Consider the following 19,953-nt stretch of genomic DNA (forward strand, 5'->3'; position numbering starts at 1 on the left):
TTAAACAAAAAGTCGATTTTTGTTCATAATTTAGGGTTAGGCATAAGATTAGCAGCGTGGTTAAAATTAGGTTTAAAATCAGATTTTAGAAATAGGCGAGATTTATGAGTTTGTGGCTGTGGTAACTCGTGACAACCAAAAATTAAGGTGACATGACCCGGAAGTAGAGCGGAAGGGGCGTTTACGTGGGGCTAGCCCCGAAAACTCGCTTGCCAAGCTGTTACGAACAACGCGTTGAGTGGTCCAGTAATCTCAGAATTTCTTTAGACTAGATTTTTGTGTCATAATGCCCGTGTGGTGTTCTGTGCCTTACTGTGCTAATTACAAACAAGCGCAAAAAGAAGGAGTGATCTTTCACCGTTTACCTACCGGAGATATACCCCGATGCCGTCAGTGGCTCGCGGCTATCAAGAATACTGTTTACGATGTCAACACACCAGTGGCCAAGTATCAAAACATCCGGGTATGTAGTCAGCATTTTCGGCCAGAAGATTATTTGAGGGATTATCAATCTGAATTGATGGGGAAGCCAAATCGACGGCAACTGAAAAGTAATGCCATACCATCGGTTTTTTCCTTCACAACAAAACGGAAGACATCCGATCATCAACCAACACCAGCACAGAAGAAAATATCTCGATTAGAGGTAGCCTAGCTAGACTAAATTAGGTAGTTACAACTAACACGGTAGTCTTGTATTAATGTCATGCCCAAATCGACTCAAAATTAGTTTAAATTAGTATATTTTCCATCCTATCTTATCCAGCCTTCCTCATCGCATACTGTAATCTCGTTCAGTCTCCCGATATTCAGACGTGACTTCAGAATGTCATCAAATCATCCAAGATGGCGGCGCCCTTGTCTCGCATGCGATAATATTCTAGCTATCTAGAATGTTTCCGTCATTCATAAAACGTAAACTATGATTACAGATTTATTCGAGTTCCCAATAGGTATTTACTATTATTTTTTGACAGTCTGCGAGTGTTTTGGAACCATGGTTGGCTGGTGGTGTACTGTTCCCGTTTGTAAAAAATATAAACAGTCCCTGGCAAAGGGGGTGGTATTTCATAGGATTTACCTTGCTAGGGATATAAATATTGTTTAAAAAATGCGGTGCAAGCAATTGTTATGCAGCAATTTTCGTAAAATACCCAATGGATAAACCAGTATCAAAATATGGTGGTATTCGCGTTTGTAGTCGGCACTTTAAACCAGAGGATTATGTAAGAGATTTACAACGACAGTTAATGGGAGGAAAGGTCCGTATAAGAACTAAAAGCTGATGCAATTCCAAAAGTGTAACTATTTTCGGAGAAGAAAACAGACAGACCAACTTCGGCACAAGAGAAGAGAGAACGTCGTAAGGTAGCTAACCAACCTTCGTGAGCAGCTACCATTAAGTTAATGGGCGCGTTCGAGCGGATCACTTTTGTAAGACGTTGGGCACCGCCTTTCAAAGTGTGCTGCTTTATGGGTAAAACATTTTTCGACTGCATGAACTTTACAACAACCATGTAATCAAAGGTCATGAACTTTCGACAGCAGTTGACTGGACATTTCTGCAGTTGCTCCTCACCAACTGCAACTTGGAAGTTGTTACCAAAGCATTGTGGGAGACAACCTTCTGTTTTTTTTTAAGCAAAAGGCACTACATGCTCAAATGGTTGATGTCGCCACCTATCATTGGTTATTATCAATGCTCGTTAACTGTTATGGATGGATTACTTATCCTTACATCCAAATTTCTAACATAAATAAATGAAATATCCTACTTGCGACAATATATCTAGATGTTATCTAGATCAATATTATAGCCCACAATTGGTCTTGTCTGTAATATTGTTGTAACCAAACAAATTTAAATGTGTTGATTGTCTATTAAATGTGAATAAAACTGAATACATATTATAGGCTACACATGGGTTATTGTAGGGCCCATGGGTGATTTTATTTGATCCACCAAGTTTTCTAAGCAAAAAAAAATTATATATATTTTTTGAACTTTCATTGTTGGACATAAGACTGTAAAATCACCAGGAAATCTGCTCCTAGTGATTTTAATTTAGGAAATCAGCTCCCAAGTATTCCCACACATCATAGAGAGACACGTGAACGTATACAAATGTAAGCAAGGGGTGAAATTATTGTTTTAGTCAAATATTATATCTGTTTAGGCTTCTTGTGGTCAATTTGCAGTCTACAAATTATTTGTCATTATGTTCTGGCCCCCCGACCGTCCGCTCAAGGAAAGATCGACCCGCGGCTGAATCTAGTTGGTGATCCCTGTTGTAGGGGATTTCTACAATGGCCATTTTAGAGGCTTAATCTGTGTCCGGGAAACGGTCCCTTAAGGAGCAAGTATCCCAGACACCAGTCCTGGGGTCAATACAAAGTGCATTTTATTGCTTGTCATATTGTTTATCCAGTAACTTATTAAACTGATGTACATGTATAGTGTAATACTTTTTGTACAGTGAGTGTTTTGGCCTTCATGTGATTGAATCACATTCTGTTCTTCACATGGTTACTGACAAAAGCAACGTAAAGGTTGAGAATTAAATAAACACACTGCAGGCTGTAGTGATGCTGACATGCAATCAATTACAACACAGTAAGAATCTTAGTGGACTCCATTTAATCACAGCTGTTACTATTCAGTGTTGCACAATCACAAATAATAATGAGGGCATGAAGTAATGGCAACAACAGAGCATATCTAATATGCAGCAAAACACCTACAGTACCAGTCAAAAGTTTGGACACACCTACTCATTCCAGGGTTTTTCTTTATTTTTACTGTTTTCTACATTGTAGAAATATAGTGAAGACATCAAAACTATGAAATAACACATATGGATTCGTGTGGTAACCAAAAAAGTGTTAAACAAATCAAATTATATTTTATATTTAAGATTCTTCAAAGTAGCCACCCTTTGCCTTGATGACAGCTTTGCACACTCTTGGCATTCTCTCAACCAGCTTAATGAGGTAGTCACCTGGAATGCATTTCAATTAACAGGTGTGCCTTGTTAAAAGTTAATTTGTGGTATTTCTTTCCTTCTGAATGCGTTTGAGCCAAACAGTTGTTGTGACAAGGTAGGGTTGGCTATACAGAAGATAGCCCTATTTGGTAAAAGACTAAGTGCATATTATGGCAAGAACAGCTCAAATAAGCAAAGAGAAATGACAGTCCATCATTACTTTAAGACATGAAGTTCAGTCAATCGGGAACATTTCATGAACTTTGAAAGTTTCAAGTGCAGTCGCAAAAGAGTTAGAGTTACCAGCCTCAGAAATTGCAGGCCAAATAAATGCTTCACAGAGTAAAGTAACAGACACATCTCAACATCAACTGTTCAGAGGAGACTGTGTGAATCAGGCCTTGGTCGAATTGCTGCAAAGAAACCACTACTAAAGGACACCAATAAGAAGAAGAGACTTGCTTGGGCTAAGAAACATGAGCAATGGACATTAGACCGGTGGAAATCTGTCCTTTGGTTTGATGAGTCCAAATTTGAGAGTTTTGGTTCCAACCGCAGTGTCTTTGTGAGATGCAGAGTAGGTGAATGGATGATCTCCGCATTTGTGGTTCCCACCGTGAAGCATGGAGGAGGAGGTGTGATGGTGTGGGGGTGCTTTGCTGGTGACACTGTCAGTGATTTATTTAGAATTCAAGGCACAATTAACCAGCATGGCTACCACAGCATTCTGCAGCAATACGCCATCCCATCTGGTTTGCACTTAGTGGGACTATCATTTGTTTTTCAACAGGACAATGACCCAAAACACACCTCCAGGCTGTGTAAGGGCTATTTCACCAAGAAGGAGAGTGATGGAGTGCTGCATCAGATGACCTGGCCTCCACAATCACCTGACCTCAACCCAATTGAGATGGTTTGGGATGAGTTGGACCGCAGAGTGAAGGAAAAGCAGCCAACAAGTGCTCAGCATATGTGGGAACTCCTTCAAGACTGTTGGAAAAGCATTCCAGGTGACTACCTCATGAAGCTAGTTGAGAGAATGCCAAGAGTGTGCAAAGCTGTCATCAAGGCAAAGGGTGGCTACTTTGAAGAATCTAAAATATATTTTGATTTGTTTAACTTTGTTGGTTACTACATGATTCCATATGTGTTATGTCATAGTTTCGATGTCTTCACTATTATTCTACAATGTAGAAAATAGTTTTATTAATTTTTTTACAACCTGGAATGAGTAGGTGTGTCCAAACTTTTGACTGGTACTGTATATGATCTCATTCTAGTAGCCTATGAACCTGGTTATATTTTAAGAAAACCATCACAAAAATATGAAACAAGTCTTGTGAATGTTAGAAAGAGCTTGGGCTGGTAACAAATTTCCTTGGAACATGTTGATCATGTTCAGCTTTGTGTTGGAGAAGTGGAATTTCAATAGCATCAACTTCATCGGCAATGACAAAGACGAATGCCATGTCTGCCGTTGTCGTGTTTCCTGGAAACAGCAGAAGCTGTCCGACTTGCTGTCGGTGCGTATGTACCTACCCTGACTTTACTTGTCGACTTCCGTCTACAATCGGCTTCTTTCGGCTTACCACTCAAACGTGCCCATTCAGTCCACTGTTTTGTGTGAGACAGTCATATCAGGCTGGATTCATCAAGTGGTGTCAGTTACTCTTGCCAGCCTATCAGGGCCCGGTTTCCCAAAAGCATCTTAAGGCTAAGTTCATCGTCAGAACTTTCGTAGGAGCATCGTTAACTCTCCGAGCTGTTTCCCAAAACCATCTTTATTAACGTTGCACTTGAAAACGCTCGTACGCTAACGCCTGCCTCAGACCACTAACAGCTAAGTGCGTCACTTTATAGACAGAAGATCTCCGCTAAACGGAATCACATGGCTTTATCCGTCTCTGTGACCACGGTGACTAAATAATAAAGTTGACTACAAATTCAAAGTTGCCAATGTCTTGCAATTGATACAAACAAGCGAAGTATAAAAATATGCTTCATATGAAAACCGAGATGACTACATTAAAAATATAAACAGTAGGCTATGTGCCTATTTCAATCATATTGAAAAACATTTAATGTTCAATCAATTGAGTTCTATTTTGCTACTTGTGTGCTACTGTCTGTTATTTGTCATGATGTGTAGAACTTTTTTTTCGATCCTATCAGTATCGACACGCTCCAACGACGCACCGTTCTCTCTGCATGGTGTTTTGGGAAACGCTGAAACACTCGTAAGCCTACGTTCCATCGCTATCGGGAAACCGGGCCCAGACTGTCTTGTCAGCTCACACCCAGGGAGTCGGCCAATACATTCTATGATGATTATTAATCATAACTTTGTATTTTCTTTACAGTATCTGAAGAGTATTGAAGCTCTCATCACTCCAGAGGTGAGTCGGTGCCATATCAGCCACTACATTAGTTACTGTTTAATATAACACATAACCTAGCCCTACCTCATTACTGTAGGAACTGATGGATGTTGCCATCCCTGTTTGAGGTCATGTTTATGCGTTCCAAATGGCACCCTATATAGGGCAATACTTTTGACCAGAGTCCTCTGGGCACTATAAAGGGTGCCATTTGGGACGCAGCGGTTGACATGTTTACTGGGATGTCTTTACAATGAAAAGTGATCACAGATGTACCTATACAGGTGGCTCCAATATTGCCAGGGAGGAAGAATAAAGGTCAGTATAAAGTAACTCAGCATTATCCACATTCTTGTCAGTGGTAAACAGCACTCACGTTTTCTTCATGTTTTTCTGTCTTGTATATATTTTTTGCAAATATCTTTGAATAGTTAACTAAACGTTTTCTGCATCGTACTGGTCACCGTCTTGTCTTCTTTTTGGATTCTACCTGCCTTCCTTCCACCGATCTTATCTCACTTCATATTTTTCTAAAATATGAACACGGGTGAAATTGTACAGGCATCTTTTTTCATTCCACTTCAAGCAAAGGTGGTAAAATGGCCGTGACGATCCCACTTAGTTTTCCAGTGAGAATGACAATGAAGACCGGTAGAATTTCTGTCTCATAGAATGTCATTGATGTTCCAATGTGAATGTCCACAGGTGTTCTGACGCGCCCACGTGTCCAGGATTCTGGAACCAGCATTGACATCACACCTGAGTACGTTCAAATAATCCCACGACTTCTTTCTTATTGTCACTTAACAATCCTACAGCCCAGATGTATTTGGTCATTGACTGTCCATTTTTTGAAGTGTTTAGTGTGGAGATTGTAAGATTGCGGTAGGATTTTAAAACCCCTCCACGTTGCTTCCCCTCCACCCACAGGAGGGCAGATGTGTGTGTGAACAGAGACTGTCTGCTGCAGCTCTTCATACTCTGTGAGAGGTGTGGCTGCGACTGTGATGCCAGGATCGAGGATGAACTGGGTTGCTTCTCTGTCGTTCAGACGTGCCCGTTCTGCAGTCACCACAGGAAGTGGATGAGCCAGCCCTCTTTTGCCCAGGAAACCTGTGGATTGAATGAAGAGGTGGGTCATTTAGTCATTTACCTCCGTGACACTACCACACAAATGCACGGGATACAGTGTAGTGTACACAGTACGATGAAATGCAAACTCTGCACACAACATTCTGAACAAGATGCAGACATGCCTGTAATCCATAATAGTTGTATTTGTTTTCCTTTCCTAAGGCGGTTGGAGGGGCATTGTTCCAGCCATGTGAAGACAGAGACCCGGACCTGGAGAACATTTGCTTGACTATGGAAATCACTGAGGAGTTGTGTGAACATGATGGTCGGTCCTCGGACGAGGAGAGTGAGGAGGACGAAAAGCCCAAGAAGCTGAATAAGCAGGAGAGATCAGATGAGACCGAGTGGGAGCCGTCTGATGAGGAAGACATTGTAATGGACTCTGATTCTTCTGAGGATTTGGAAACGGCAGGTTCCTCTGGTCTAACAGAAGAGGCCAACATTGATAATTGTCAGACCGGAATAGAGAAAGAAGAGAGACTTGTGGAGTGGTGCACTGACTGTGGAGCCGAGCCTGTACTCGCCTGCACCACACAGCGCCATAAGAAGCTGTACGCCTGTGGTGTGTGTGTGAGTGAGGTCCAACAAGCTGTTGGATTTGACCAATTCTACATGCGCTTCGAGGACCCGGCCAGCTTCAAGGAACATGTACGACGTGAACACAACACAAAACCTCATTGGTTGCTCTGTACAGACTGCGGCATCTTTCCTCACAAGAAGGACCATTCGTGTGAGCACAAGATCAAGAAATTCCGCTGTGTAGACTGTGGTAAGCGCTGTAGGACTGAAATGGGTATCAAGATCCACAGGCGCCTCCACCACCCTGCCCATGTTTACCCCTGTAAGTTCTGCCTGCAGCCATTCAAAACCAGGTCGGACAAACTGACACACGAGGCAAGACATCAGGATGAGAACTCTCCCTACCAGTGCTCAGAATGCTCCCAAAGATTTGATGACCTAATGGCAAGGAACAGCCACCTACGAACCCACAGCCATCTGAATAGAAACATCTGCCACACTTGTTACAAAGAATTTTCTAACAAAAACCATCTGGAGAGGCACATGATTATTCACACAAGGCAGAAGCCCCACATGTGCCAGGTCTGCCAACAGTCCTTCAACCAAGCGAGCCACCTCAAGTCCCACATGCGCCTCCACACAGGGGAGAGGCCCTTCAAGTGCCAGCAGTGTGAGAAATGCTTCAATCACAATGTCAGTCTGAAGAACCACGTCCAACGCTATCATGGCCCTGAGGAGAGTACCACAAGCTGAGGAGGAGGAGAGTACCACAAGCTGAGGAAGAGGAGAGTACCACAAGCTGAGGAAGAGGAGAGTACCACAAGCTGAGGAAGAGGAGAGTACCACAAGCTGAGGAAGAGGAGAGTACCACAAGCTGAGGAAGAGGAGAGTACCACAAGCTGAGGAAGAGGAGAGTACCACAAGCTGAGGAAGAGGAGAGTACCACAAGCTGAGGAAGAGGAGAGTACCACAAGCTGAGGAAGAGGAGAGTACCACAAGCTGAGGAAGAGGAGAGTACCACAAGCTGAGGAAGAGGAAGAGGAGAGGGAGAGATAAGGCAAGACCCAGAGGGAGACCCAGGACCGCTGGGAAAAGAAATGTAGCTGTAGAAGACGTAGATTGAGCACACCAGTGTCGTGTGGGTATATTGCACACCATAGCAAAACGTTTTTCAACAGGAAATGAAAATGAGTTATTTACTACTGCTTTAACCAGTACTTAGTTTGTGTTGACGTTATATAACATTAATGGATGACTTTCTACATCTTTTAACTATTTGGAATTCTACTTTGTTTTAATAGTTGTTGAAATATCATATTAGAAAATGGTTTTCTTATATTTTCATAGAGGATTTTTGTATTTGCTGTCATGAGGATGATTAAAGTTCCATTTTGAAAAACTGCCCTTTTATATAATTTTCTGCAACTTTTAAGATTTAAAGTCAATATAAAATTCAACTATATCACTGATTCATAGTCTGCTCAGTTCTGTGACATAAACATAATTGTTAAACATAGTTGTTAACTGTACAGTTCAATATGCATGTAGTTCACATACGAATGCAGAATTCCACATTTGTTCTGTGACAGCCTGAATTCAACATTAATTGAATATATATTTTTCTCACCCATCTACACACAATACCCCATAATGCCAAAGTGAAAATATGTTTTTAGAAATGTTATGACCAAAAAGCTAATTTTTGTTTTACTATAGTCATTTATTTATTTAACAACATAGCCTTGCAGTCCACTAACACCTAGCAATAAAAAACAAGAAAACAATACACACATAATCCAGAAAAATAAAGAAATAAAGAAATATCACAACGAATATTCAATGACTACAGTGGGGGAAAAAAGTATTTAGTCAGCCACCAATTGTGCAAGTTCTCCCACTTAAAAAGATGAGAGAGGCCTGTAATTTTCATCATAGGTACACGTCAACTATGACAGACAAAATGAGAAAAAAAAATCCAGAAAATCACATTGTAGGATTTTTAAGGAATTTATTTGCAAATTATGGTGGAAAATAAGTATTTGGTCAATAACAAAAGTTTCTCAATACTTTGTTATATACCCTTTGTTGGCAATGACACAGGTCAAACGTTTTCTGTAAGTCTTCACAAGGTTTTCACACACTGTTGCTGGTATTTTGGCCCATTCCTCCATGCAGATCTCCTCTAGAGCAGTGATGTTTTGGGGCTGTCGCTGGGCAACACGGACTTTCAACTCCCTCCAAAGATTTTCTATGGAGTTGAGATCTGGAGACTGGCTAGGCCACTCCAGGACCTTGAAATGCTTCTTACGAAGCCACTCCTTCGTTGCCCGGGCGGTGTGTTTGGGATCATTGTCATGCTGAAAGACCCAGCCACAATGCCCTTGCTGATGTAAGGAGGTTTTCACTCAAAATCTCACGATACATGGCCCCATTCATTCTTTCCTTTACACGGATCAGTCGTCCTGGTCCCTTTGCAGAAAACAGCCCCAAAGCATGATGTTTCCACCCCCATGCTTCATAGTAGGTATGGTGTTCTTTGGATGCAACTCAGCATTCTTTGTCCTCCAAACACGACGAGTTTAGTTTTTACCAAAAAGTTATATTTTGGTTTCATCTGACCATATGACATTCTCCCAATCCTCTTCTGGATCATCCAAATGCACTCTAGCAAACTTCAGACGGGCCTGGACATTTTTACATTTACGTCATTTAGCAGACGCTCTTATCCAGAGCGACTTACAAATTGGTGCATTCACCCTATAGCCAGTGGGATAACCACTTTACAATATCTTTTTTATTTTATTTATTTTATTTTTTTTAGGGGTGGGGGGGGGGTAGAAGGATTACTTTATCCTATCCCAGGTATTCCTTAAAGAGGTGGGGTTTCAAATGTCTCCGGAAGGTGGTGAGTGACTCCGCTGTCCTGGCGTCGTGAGGGAGCTTGTTCCACCATTGGGGTGCCAGAGCAGCGAACAGTTTTGACTGGGCTGAGCGGGAACTATGCTTCCGCAGAGGAAGGGGAGCCAGCAGGCCAGAGGTGGATGAACGCAATGCCCTCGTACTGGCTTAAGCAGGGGGACACGTCTGGCATTGCAGGATTTGAGTCCCTGGCGGCGTAGTGTGTTACTGATGGTAGGCTTTGTTACTTTGGTCCCAGCTCTCTGCAGGTCATTCACTAGGGCCCCCCGTGTGGTTCTGGGATTTTTGCTCACCGTTCTTGTGATCATTTTGACCCCACGGGGTGAGATCTTGCGTGGAGCCCCAGATCAAGGGAGATTATCAGTGGTCTTGTATGTCTTCCATTTCCTAATAATTGCTCCCACAGTTGATTTCTTCAAACCAAGCTGCTTACCTATTGCAGATTCAGTCTTCCCAGCCTGGTGCAGGTCTACAATTTTGTTTCTGGTGTCCTTTGACAGCTCTTTGGTCTTGGCCATAGTGGAGTTTGGAGTGTGACTGTTTGAGGTTGTGGACAGGTGTCTTTTATACTGATAACAAGTTCAAACAGGTGCCATTAATACAGGTAACGAGTGGAGGACAGAGGAGCCTCTTAAAGAAAAAGTTACAGGTCTGTGAGAGCCAGAAATCTTGCTTGTTTGTAGGTGACCAAATACTTATTTTCCACCATAATTTGCAAATAAATTCATAAAAAATCCTACAATGTGATTTTCTGGAGAGAAAAAAATCTCAATTTGTCTGTCATAGTTGACGTGTACCTATGATGAAAATTACAGGCCTCTCTCATCTTTTTAAGTGGTAGAACTTGCACAATTGGTGGCTGACTAAATACTTTTCCCCCCCACTGTATGTACATAGGGCAGCAGTCTCTAAGCCGTCTCTGTACAAAGGCATGGTCATCAAGCTGTGGAAGATGGGAAAACATTTAATAATATTAATAATTGATTGGACTAACATGACACCCAAAGCTCTTTACAGTGTAAGGGGAAACTCACCATCCTAACCCCACTTACATCCTCTTTATTTGTATTTAGTTTATTGGCCCATCCACCCCCCTCTTCGGAGGACAAAAGTAACTTTGTTTAACATTTTTGTTTTGTTACAGATATTTTTGTTACATACAGTGCCTTCGGAAAGTATTCAGACCCCTTGACTTTTTCCACATTTTGTTACGTTACAGCCTTATTCTAAAATGGTTTAAATAAAAATATTTTTCTTCATCAATCTACACACAATACTCCATAATGAAAAAGCAAAAAAAATAGGTTTTCGAAATTTTTGCAAATGTATAAAACATTTCAAACAGAAATACCTTATTTACATAAGTATTTAGACCCTTTGCTATGAGACTCTAAATTGAGCTCCGGTGCATCCTGTTTCCATTGATCATCCTTGAGATGTTTCTACAACTTGGACTCCACCTGTGGTAAATTCAATTGATTGGACATGATTTGGAAAGGCACACACCTGTATATATAAGGTCCCACAGTTGATAGTGCATATCAGAGCTAAAACCAATCCATGAGGTTGAAAGAATTGTCCGTAGAGCTCTGAGACAGGATTATGTTGAGGTACAGATCTGGGGAACGGTACCAAAAAAGATTCTGCAGCATTGAAGGTCCCCAAGAACACAGTGGCCTCCATCATTCTTAAATGGAAGAAGTTTGGAACCACCAAGACTCTTCCTAGAGCTGGCGCCCGGCCAAACTAAGCAATCGGGGGAGAAGGGCCTTGGTCAGGGAGGTGACCAAGAACCCGATGGTCACTCTGACAGAGCTCTAGAGTTCCTCTGTGGAGATGGGAGAACCTTCCAGAAGGACAACCATCTCTGCAGCACTCCACCAATCAGGCCTTTATGGTAGAGTGGCCAGACGTAGGCCACTCCTCAGTAAAAGGCACATGACAGCCTGCTTGGAGTTTGCCAAAAGGCACCTAAAGACTCTCAGACCATTAGAAACAAGATTCTCTGGTCTGATGAAACCAAGATTGAACTCTTTGGCCTGAATGCCAAGCGTCACGTCTGGAGGAAACCTGGCACCATCCCTACCGTGAAGCATGGCGGTGGCAGCATCATGCTGTGGGTATGTTTTTCAGCGGCAGGGACTGGGAGACTAGTAAGGATGGAGGAAAAGATGAACGGAGCAAAGTACAGAGAGATCCTTGATGAAAACCTGCTCCAGAGCGCTCAGGACCTCAGACTGGGGCGAAAGTTCACCTTCCCACGGGACAACGACCCTAAGCACACAGCCAAGACAACGCAGGAGTGGCTTCGGGACAAGTCTCTGAATGGCCTTGAGTGGCCCAGCCAGAGCCCGGACTTGAACCCGATTGAACATCTATAGCTGTGCAGCAACGCTCCCCATCCAACCTGACAGAGCTTGAGAGGATCTGCAGAGAAGAATGCGAGAAACTCCCCAAATACAGGTGTGCCAAGCTTGTAGCGTCATACCCCAGAAGACTCAATGCTGTAATCGCTGCCAAAGATGCTTCAACAACGTACTGAGTAAAGGGTCTGAATACTTATGTAAATGTGATATTTCCGTTTATTTTATTTAATACATTAGCAAAAATTCTAAAAACCAGTTTTTGCTTTGTCATTATGGGGTATTGTGTGTAGATTGATGAGGGGAAAAAACAATCAATCCATTTTAGAATAAGGCTGTAACGTAAACAAAATGTGGAAAAATTCAAGAGGTCTGAATACTTTCCGAAGGCACTGTATACATTATTCATACACTTTACATGGTACTTTTATACACGGTATTAAATTATAGGAATACAGTTTGATATACACATTACACATCAAATGGTACTCATCATTACATACTCTTGCAATAAGTGCCATGGGATCTTTAGTGACCACAGAGTTGGGACACCCGTTTAATCCCCTAGCATCGATTGACGCACCGGTGTGTCAATCTAGGTAACATAATACAAAAATCCCCATCAAAATCCGTCAGTTTAAGCTAGAGGTCTGTTTTTTTGCATTGGATGAGTCTCAATCCACTGCAGCCGCCAATGTCGCACTTCCTCATCTGATGTGAAAGGTGGCAGAGCTAGAGAGGTGTTTGTCAGACCATGAGACATCCCGAAAATTGGTCTTCTCACGAAAACGTCTTTAGTGTCCAAACGGTTCGACCACTCTATATAAAAGGGGACACTCTCACCAACATGATGGTGCTCTCCGTTTTGCTCTACGATCCCCACAAGTGTCACAGGACTCGTCTGAAGGTAACCAGTACCGTTTATTTTATTATTAATGGAAGTATGAAGGTAGTTTTGTGCCTACCAAAAAAAAAGGGGTTAAATATCTGTAAAAAATAAATATATATATATTTCCTGAGTGCGGTGTGGCTGGCCTCCGGGTTAAGCTGGCAGGTGTTAAGAGGCGCGGTTTGGCGGGTCATGTTTCAGAAGACGCATGGCTCAACCTTCGCCTCTCCCGAGCCCGTTGGGGAGATGCAGCGATGAGACAAGATCGTAATTGGATCGCAATTGGATATCACAAAATTGGGGAGAAAAAGGGGGGTAAAATTACTAAAAATAATAACAATGCTTCTTTTTTTATGGTCAGTTTGAAATCTGTAAAAATGTTGAGACCCAACACTACTGTTGAAAGATGTCACTCATTCCCAGGGTATGTTGTGTGAACGAGGTTTAACTAAACACCATATTGACATCACAGGGAGGGGAGGAGAGGTTGGCTAGGCTACTAGGTAAAGGCGGGGCTACTAGGTAAAGGCGGGGCTACTAGGTAAAGGCAGGGCTCTACAGTGCCACCATTTTACAAGATCGTGATCACGAAATTGGGGAGAAAAAGGGGACACAAAAAATGAAATGAATGTTGTAAAAAGTGCATGGTATAAATTACAGTGACCCGTCTTATAACTTACTGCCTTCTTGTTCATTTCAGCAGCGTATTTCTCTTTGGCTTTTGTTTGCCTGTCTTTCCCCTCGTGGCATTCACACATCTTTGTGCCCACAACTTGAAACGGAACACCATTGAATGGGAGACTTTTACTCTCCCAGCTGAGTTTGTTTTCCTGCCAAAGGATGTGCATCTGTTGAAGGTCAAGTATATGATATATTACTATTAGAATGAAAGGCTTGTAGGGAAACGACAACGTTGCTCTATCAAATAGAATAACTCCTCTCTGCTTGGAATGGAATCCCTTATGCTAGCTAGCTAGCTCATTTTAGATGAGAGTAGCAAATGTTCGCTACTAGCTATCTAAATAAAAAAAATTTGCCCAAAACTTTTTGTCCTTTCTCAATGTTATGACTTTTAGTGACGTTGCCAATTATCTTCCCGAATGTATCTATGGTGCTTTCAAGACAACTGAGAACTCTGAAAAAAAACGAGGTCAAGCCCAGTCAGAGCTAGTTTTTTTTCAGAGTTCCCATTTGTCTTGAACGCACTGAAGTCGGCTGTCAGCGATATCGGAGTTCCCAGTTGTTTTGAACGTGGCGTTAGTTATTTTTGCTGCATCCTTGGGATGTCCCTACCCCATTGAAATTGAAATGTTTAATGGTTAAAATAAGGGTTAAGGTATGTACGTCCCAGGGATACCGGATATCACTGGCCATGGGAATAATCCAGTGTCCCACTAAGCTCCTCCCATAATATCCTTCACTGAATTTATAACGTATTGTGGCGGGTTTGAGTAGTAACGCCTTGATCACACCGAAAGTGTTTTGCTACAAAATGTTGCGCAGCATTATCTGGATATGTGTGCAACAAAAGTTCCACATTCACCTTCTGCTACCATTTCTGTCAAGCAGTCTACGGCAGACAGTTTGACGCATACGTTCGATAAATCCAACGTAGGCACCACACAGAATGCACAGCAACTGCCTCTGCAACGCAATGCTGCAAGGCAAACGCAGCGTCCCATTGGAAATGAATGTACTTCTGGTGTACCAAAATGCAAACACTGTCGGTGTGATCGAAGCTTAAGGCTAAAGCAACCGACTAGACAAAAGTCGAGGAGTGAAGTCGGGGGAGGTGCATCTGAATTGGAGCAAAATGGTTCCTGTTTCAGTTACGTCTTTGGTGAGGTTTGTGTGGGTCAAACAAAAACACCCTAATGATTGGTTGACAATAGAGCCTCCCACAATGCAGGTGATGGCTGCAGGATCTTGCAGTCCACTGTTGTCAAAACTTTGACCACATGATTTTTGTAAAGTTCATGCAGTGGACATGTAGACCTAAGTCGGAAAAATGGTTCCCCAAAATGGTTCCCCAAAATGGTATCCCCAAAATGGTTCCCCAAAATGGTTCCCGAAAATGGTTCCCCAAAATGGTATCCCCAAAATGGTATCCCCAAAATGGTTCCCCAAAATGGTTCCCCAAAATGGTCTCCCCAAAATGGTTCCCCAAAATGCAACCCACTTTGAAAGGCGGTGATCTGCTCCAACACAGACCTTTTCTTTCTTTTGTATTTAGGAACTTTGCTAATTTCCTGGTCTTGCACATAAATCAATGCGATTTGTATGTCAATGGATTCAAATAGCTGTATTACTTATATCAAATAATTGATTGTACTTTTGCACTTCTTAAATGGTTAGTGCTATTTTGAATCCTACCCTATACCCTATCCTTAAACCTTACCCTAACCCTAACCTTAGCCCTTACCTAGCTAACCCTTACCTTGAAGGGGCAGTGCAGTTTAAAAGGTCTAAAAACCCGTTTTTTTGTAATGATATTTCCACAGTGAGGTCGAAATAACACTGACAATTGTGAAAATTATGATAATGCCCCTTTTGTGTAAGAGCTGTTTGAATAAAACGCCTGGACTTTCAGCCTGTTCAGGTGGGTTGGTGTTTTTGGCCACCGTATAACGTCACCCGGAAGTCTGATTGTAATAAACCATTGACAGTTCATCTTTGAATTCCATATCCCCTCCTACAGTCCCACCTGGTCAAGGCCTGAAAACGAGCCCCCAAAAATGATTTAGCAGCAAGAGAGGAGTTGCCAAATGTATCCAATAGGTTTCTCCATAATGACAATCTAAATACAACTAGTAAAAATGTTTTACCTTGTTCTCTGCATTTCTCTTTTTGTTATTGGTTCATCACACAAGTGATTTAATCTGAACTATAGAAGTGATTGATAGTGAATGGTTAAGACATGTTATTTTTTTCTCCAGAAAACATTATTGTGAAATGGTGTTAACACAATGTTAAACATTGTGAAATAGTGTTAATACAAGTCACATTGCTCTAAAATAATACGATTTTCAACTGGAATATAAAAATCAAAAAGCCTCAACACTTTGCTTTTTGGCTTCTTTTATTTAAAAGAAAATGTCAATTCATGTGTGGCTGCAGCCTGATGTCCCAGTCATCCATCCATCCCTCTGGATCATCATGAGTCCAGTACATCAAGATAGTTTTATTTTACTATTAATCAATCAATCACTAACTACTATCGTCATTTGATAGTCAGTAAATGGAGTTAATTGGTACCTCTCTGTCCTCACCTCTGTCCGCTGCGCATCGCTCTCTCTCTCTCTCTCTCTCTCTCTCTCTCTCTCTCTCTCTCTCTCTCTCTCTCTCTCTCTCTCTCTCTCTCTCTCTCTCTCTCTCTCTCTCTCTCTCTCTCTCTCTCTCTCTCTCTCTCTCTCTCTCTCTCTCTCTCTCTCTCTCTCTCTCTCTCTCTCTCTCTCTCTCTCTCTCTCTCTCTCTCTCTCTCTCTCTCTCTCTCTCTCTCTCTCTCTCTCTCTCTCTCTCTCTCTCTCTCTCTCTCTCTCCCTCCCTCCCTCCTCTGACTTCAACTTTCTGGCTGTGTTAGCTAGCATGGCTCGAGACTCACTTTTTTCATCGCCGTCCCAGAATCGTCCTGAAGTGCAATTTAATCCACCCCAAACCAAAGATGAACCATCTCATTTTTTTTTTATAAATAATTAAATGCTTTGATATGGCAACATGGGTCTAATCTAGGAACTAGGTCATTCAAAGTGATTTAAAATTCTAATAAGAGTACAGCCTACTACTGAAAATAAATAAATGGGGCTGTCAACTGAGCCAGAAAAAAATGAATTGCCTCTAAAAAGGCCAACATTGGAATAATATTTTAATAATTTTTGCATAAATGTATATAAATAATTAGCCTACATGTAAAAGTGTAGGCAGCCCAGGTTATATTGCAGGGATCATCAACTAGATTTAGCCACGGGTCGATTTCTTCTTGAGTGGATGGTCGGGGTGCCGGAACATAATTAAGCAATAAGGCCCGAGGGGGGTGTGGTACATGGCCAATATACCACGGCTAAGGGCTGTTCTTAGGCACGGCGCAACGCGGAGTGCCTGGATACAGCCCTTAGCTGTGGTATATTGGCCATATACCACAAACCCCCGAGGTGCCTTATTTCTATTATAACCTGGTTATCACGTAATTAGAGCAGTAAAAATAAATGTTTTGTCATACCTGTCAGCCAATCAGCATTCGGGGCTCGAACCCACCAGTTTATAATTACAAATAATTAGTAAACTGCAAATTGACAGCAAGAAGCCCAAACAGATATAATGTTTGACTAAAACATAATCATTTCAAACCTTGCTTACATTTGTATACAATCACATGTCTCTCTATTATGTGTGGGAATACTTGGGAACAGATTTCTTAAATTAAATCACTTGGAGCTGATTTCCTGGTGTTTTATAGTCTTTGATGTCCAACAATGAAAACTAAATAAATAAATAATATTCACACACACACATACATACATACACACATATATATATATATATATATATATATATATATATATATATATATATATATATATATATATATATACAGTACCAGTCAAAAGTTTGGACACACCTACTCATTCAAGGGTTTTTCTTTATTTTTACTATTTTATACATTGTATAATAATAGTGAAGACATCAAAACTATGAAATAACACATATGGATCATGTAGTAACCAAAAAAGTGTTAAACAAATCAAAATATATTTTAGATTTTAGATTATTCAAAGTAGCCACCCTTTGCCTTAATGACAGCTTTGCACACTCTTGGCATTCTCGCAACCAGCTTCATGAGGTAGTCACCTAGAATGGATTTCAATTAACAGGTGTGCCTTGTTAAAAGTTAATTTGTGGAATTTCCCAGACATCGTTTTTTTTATAGTCCTCAGGGCGACTAGCCCTGGCTACATACCCAGTGAGAAAGCACATCTTTCGATCCTCTCTCTAACTGTTGGATGATTATTTATCAGTTTCTCTCCCTTGCTGTGTTGGCTCTAGTAATGATTGGTAGGACTGGGGGGCGGTCAGGATACAACAAATGAGGCAAACAAGAATTATGAGGGAGAAGTATTTAGCTAGCTAGTGCTAGTTGATTAGTCCTTTGTTCTCACATCACTTGTCATGACTGCCTGCTGCATCACTCTCCCAACACTAATGACTGTCCTCAACACACACACCCCCCTCAAAGATTTCTACTTCAACGAGTCGGCGGCGCACGACATACTTCTCACATTTTTACATTTAAGTCATTTAGCAGACACTCTTATCCAGAGCGACTTACAGGAGCAATTAGGGTGAAGTGCCTTGCTCAAGGTAACATCGACAGATTTTTCACCTAGTCGGCTCGGGGATTAGAACCAGCGACCTTTCGGGTTACTGGCACAACTCAGAAAAGGAAGACGTGCGGACATCCTGATGAAACTACGTCGGAGAGTAAATAAACCCTCCGTTCTATTGGCCAACGTACAATCACTGGAGAACAAACTGGACGAGCTCCATTCAAGACTATCCTATCAACGGGACCTGAAGAACTGTAATATCCTGTGTTACTCGGAGTCGTGGCTGAACAAGGAAATGGATAATATACATCTAGCTGGTTTTTCTATGCATTGGCAGGACCGAACGGCAGCCTCAGGTAAGCTCAAGGGGGGTGGTGTGTGTCTCTTTGTTAACAACAGCTGGTGTGTGATCTCTAATATGAAGGAAGTCAGGAGGTTCTACTCGCCTGAGTTAGAATAACCTTTAGACCATACTATTTACCAAGAGAGTTTATCTATATTTTTTGCAGCTGTCTATTTACCACCACAAACCGATGCTGGCACCAAGACCGCACTCGACGAGCTGTATACAGTGGGGAGAAAAAGTATTTAGTCAGCCACCAATTGTGCAAGTTCTCCCACTTAAAAAGATGAGAGAGGCCTGTAATTTTCATCATAGGTACACGTCAACTATGACAGACAAATTGAGGAAAAGAAATCCAGAAAATCACATTGTATGATTTTTTATGAATTTATTTGCAAACTATGGTGGAAAATAAGTATTTGGTCACCTACAAACAAGCAAGATTTCTGGCTCTCACAGACCTGTAACTTCTTCTCTAAGAGGCTCCTCTGTCCTCCACTCATTACCTGTATTAATGGCACCTGTTTGAACTTGTTATCAGTATAAAAGACACCTGTCCACAACCTCAAACAGTCACACTCCAAACTCCACTATGGCCAAGACCAAAGAGCTGTCAAAGGACACCAGAAACAAAATTGTAGACCTGCACCAGGCTGGGAAGACTGAATCTGCAATAGGTAAGCAGCTTGGTTTGAAGAAATCAACTGTGGGAGCAATTATTAGGAAATGGAAGACATACAAGACCACTGATAATCTCCCTCGATCTGGGGCTCCACGCAAGATCTCACCCCGTGGGGTCAAAATGATCACAAGAACGGTGAGCAAAAATCCCAGAACCACACGGGGGGACCTAGTGAATGACCTGCAGAGAGCTGGGACCAAAGTAACAAAGCCTACCATCAGTAACACACTACGCCGCCAGGGACTCAAATCCTGCAATGCCAGACGTGTCCCCCTGCTTAAGCCAGTACATGTCCAGGCCCGTCTGAAGTTTGCTAGAGTGCATTTGGATGATCCAGAAGAGGATTGGGAGAATGTCATATGGTCAGATGAAACCAAAATATAACTTTTTGGTAAAAACTCAACTCGTCGTGTTTGGAGGA

The 19,953-nt window shown here is 41.8% G+C and overlaps 1 protein-coding gene across 1 annotated transcript; it reads left to right on the forward strand.

Moving 5' to 3' along the window:
• The first annotated feature begins 239 nt into the window (after positions 1-239).
• On the forward strand, positions 240-8,417 carry LOC311150603 (uncharacterized protein). The gene is made up of 6 exons (XM_084188089.1): positions 240-646; positions 5,345-5,380; positions 5,647-5,680; positions 6,068-6,125; positions 6,293-6,494; positions 6,659-8,417. Exons 1-6 carry the CDS (start codon positions 287-289, stop codon positions 7,766-7,768), a joined length of 1,800 nt encoding a protein of 599 aa, XP_084044215.1. The 5' UTR covers positions 240-286; the 3' UTR covers positions 7,769-8,417.
• The last annotated feature ends 11,536 nt before the right edge of the window (positions 8,418-19,953 follow it).

This window comes from Coregonus lavaretus (assembly GCF_964263955.1).
Source record: "Coregonus lavaretus genome assembly, chromosome: 23".
NCBI classification, from domain to species: domain Eukaryota; kingdom Metazoa; phylum Chordata; class Actinopteri; order Salmoniformes; family Salmonidae; genus Coregonus; species Coregonus lavaretus.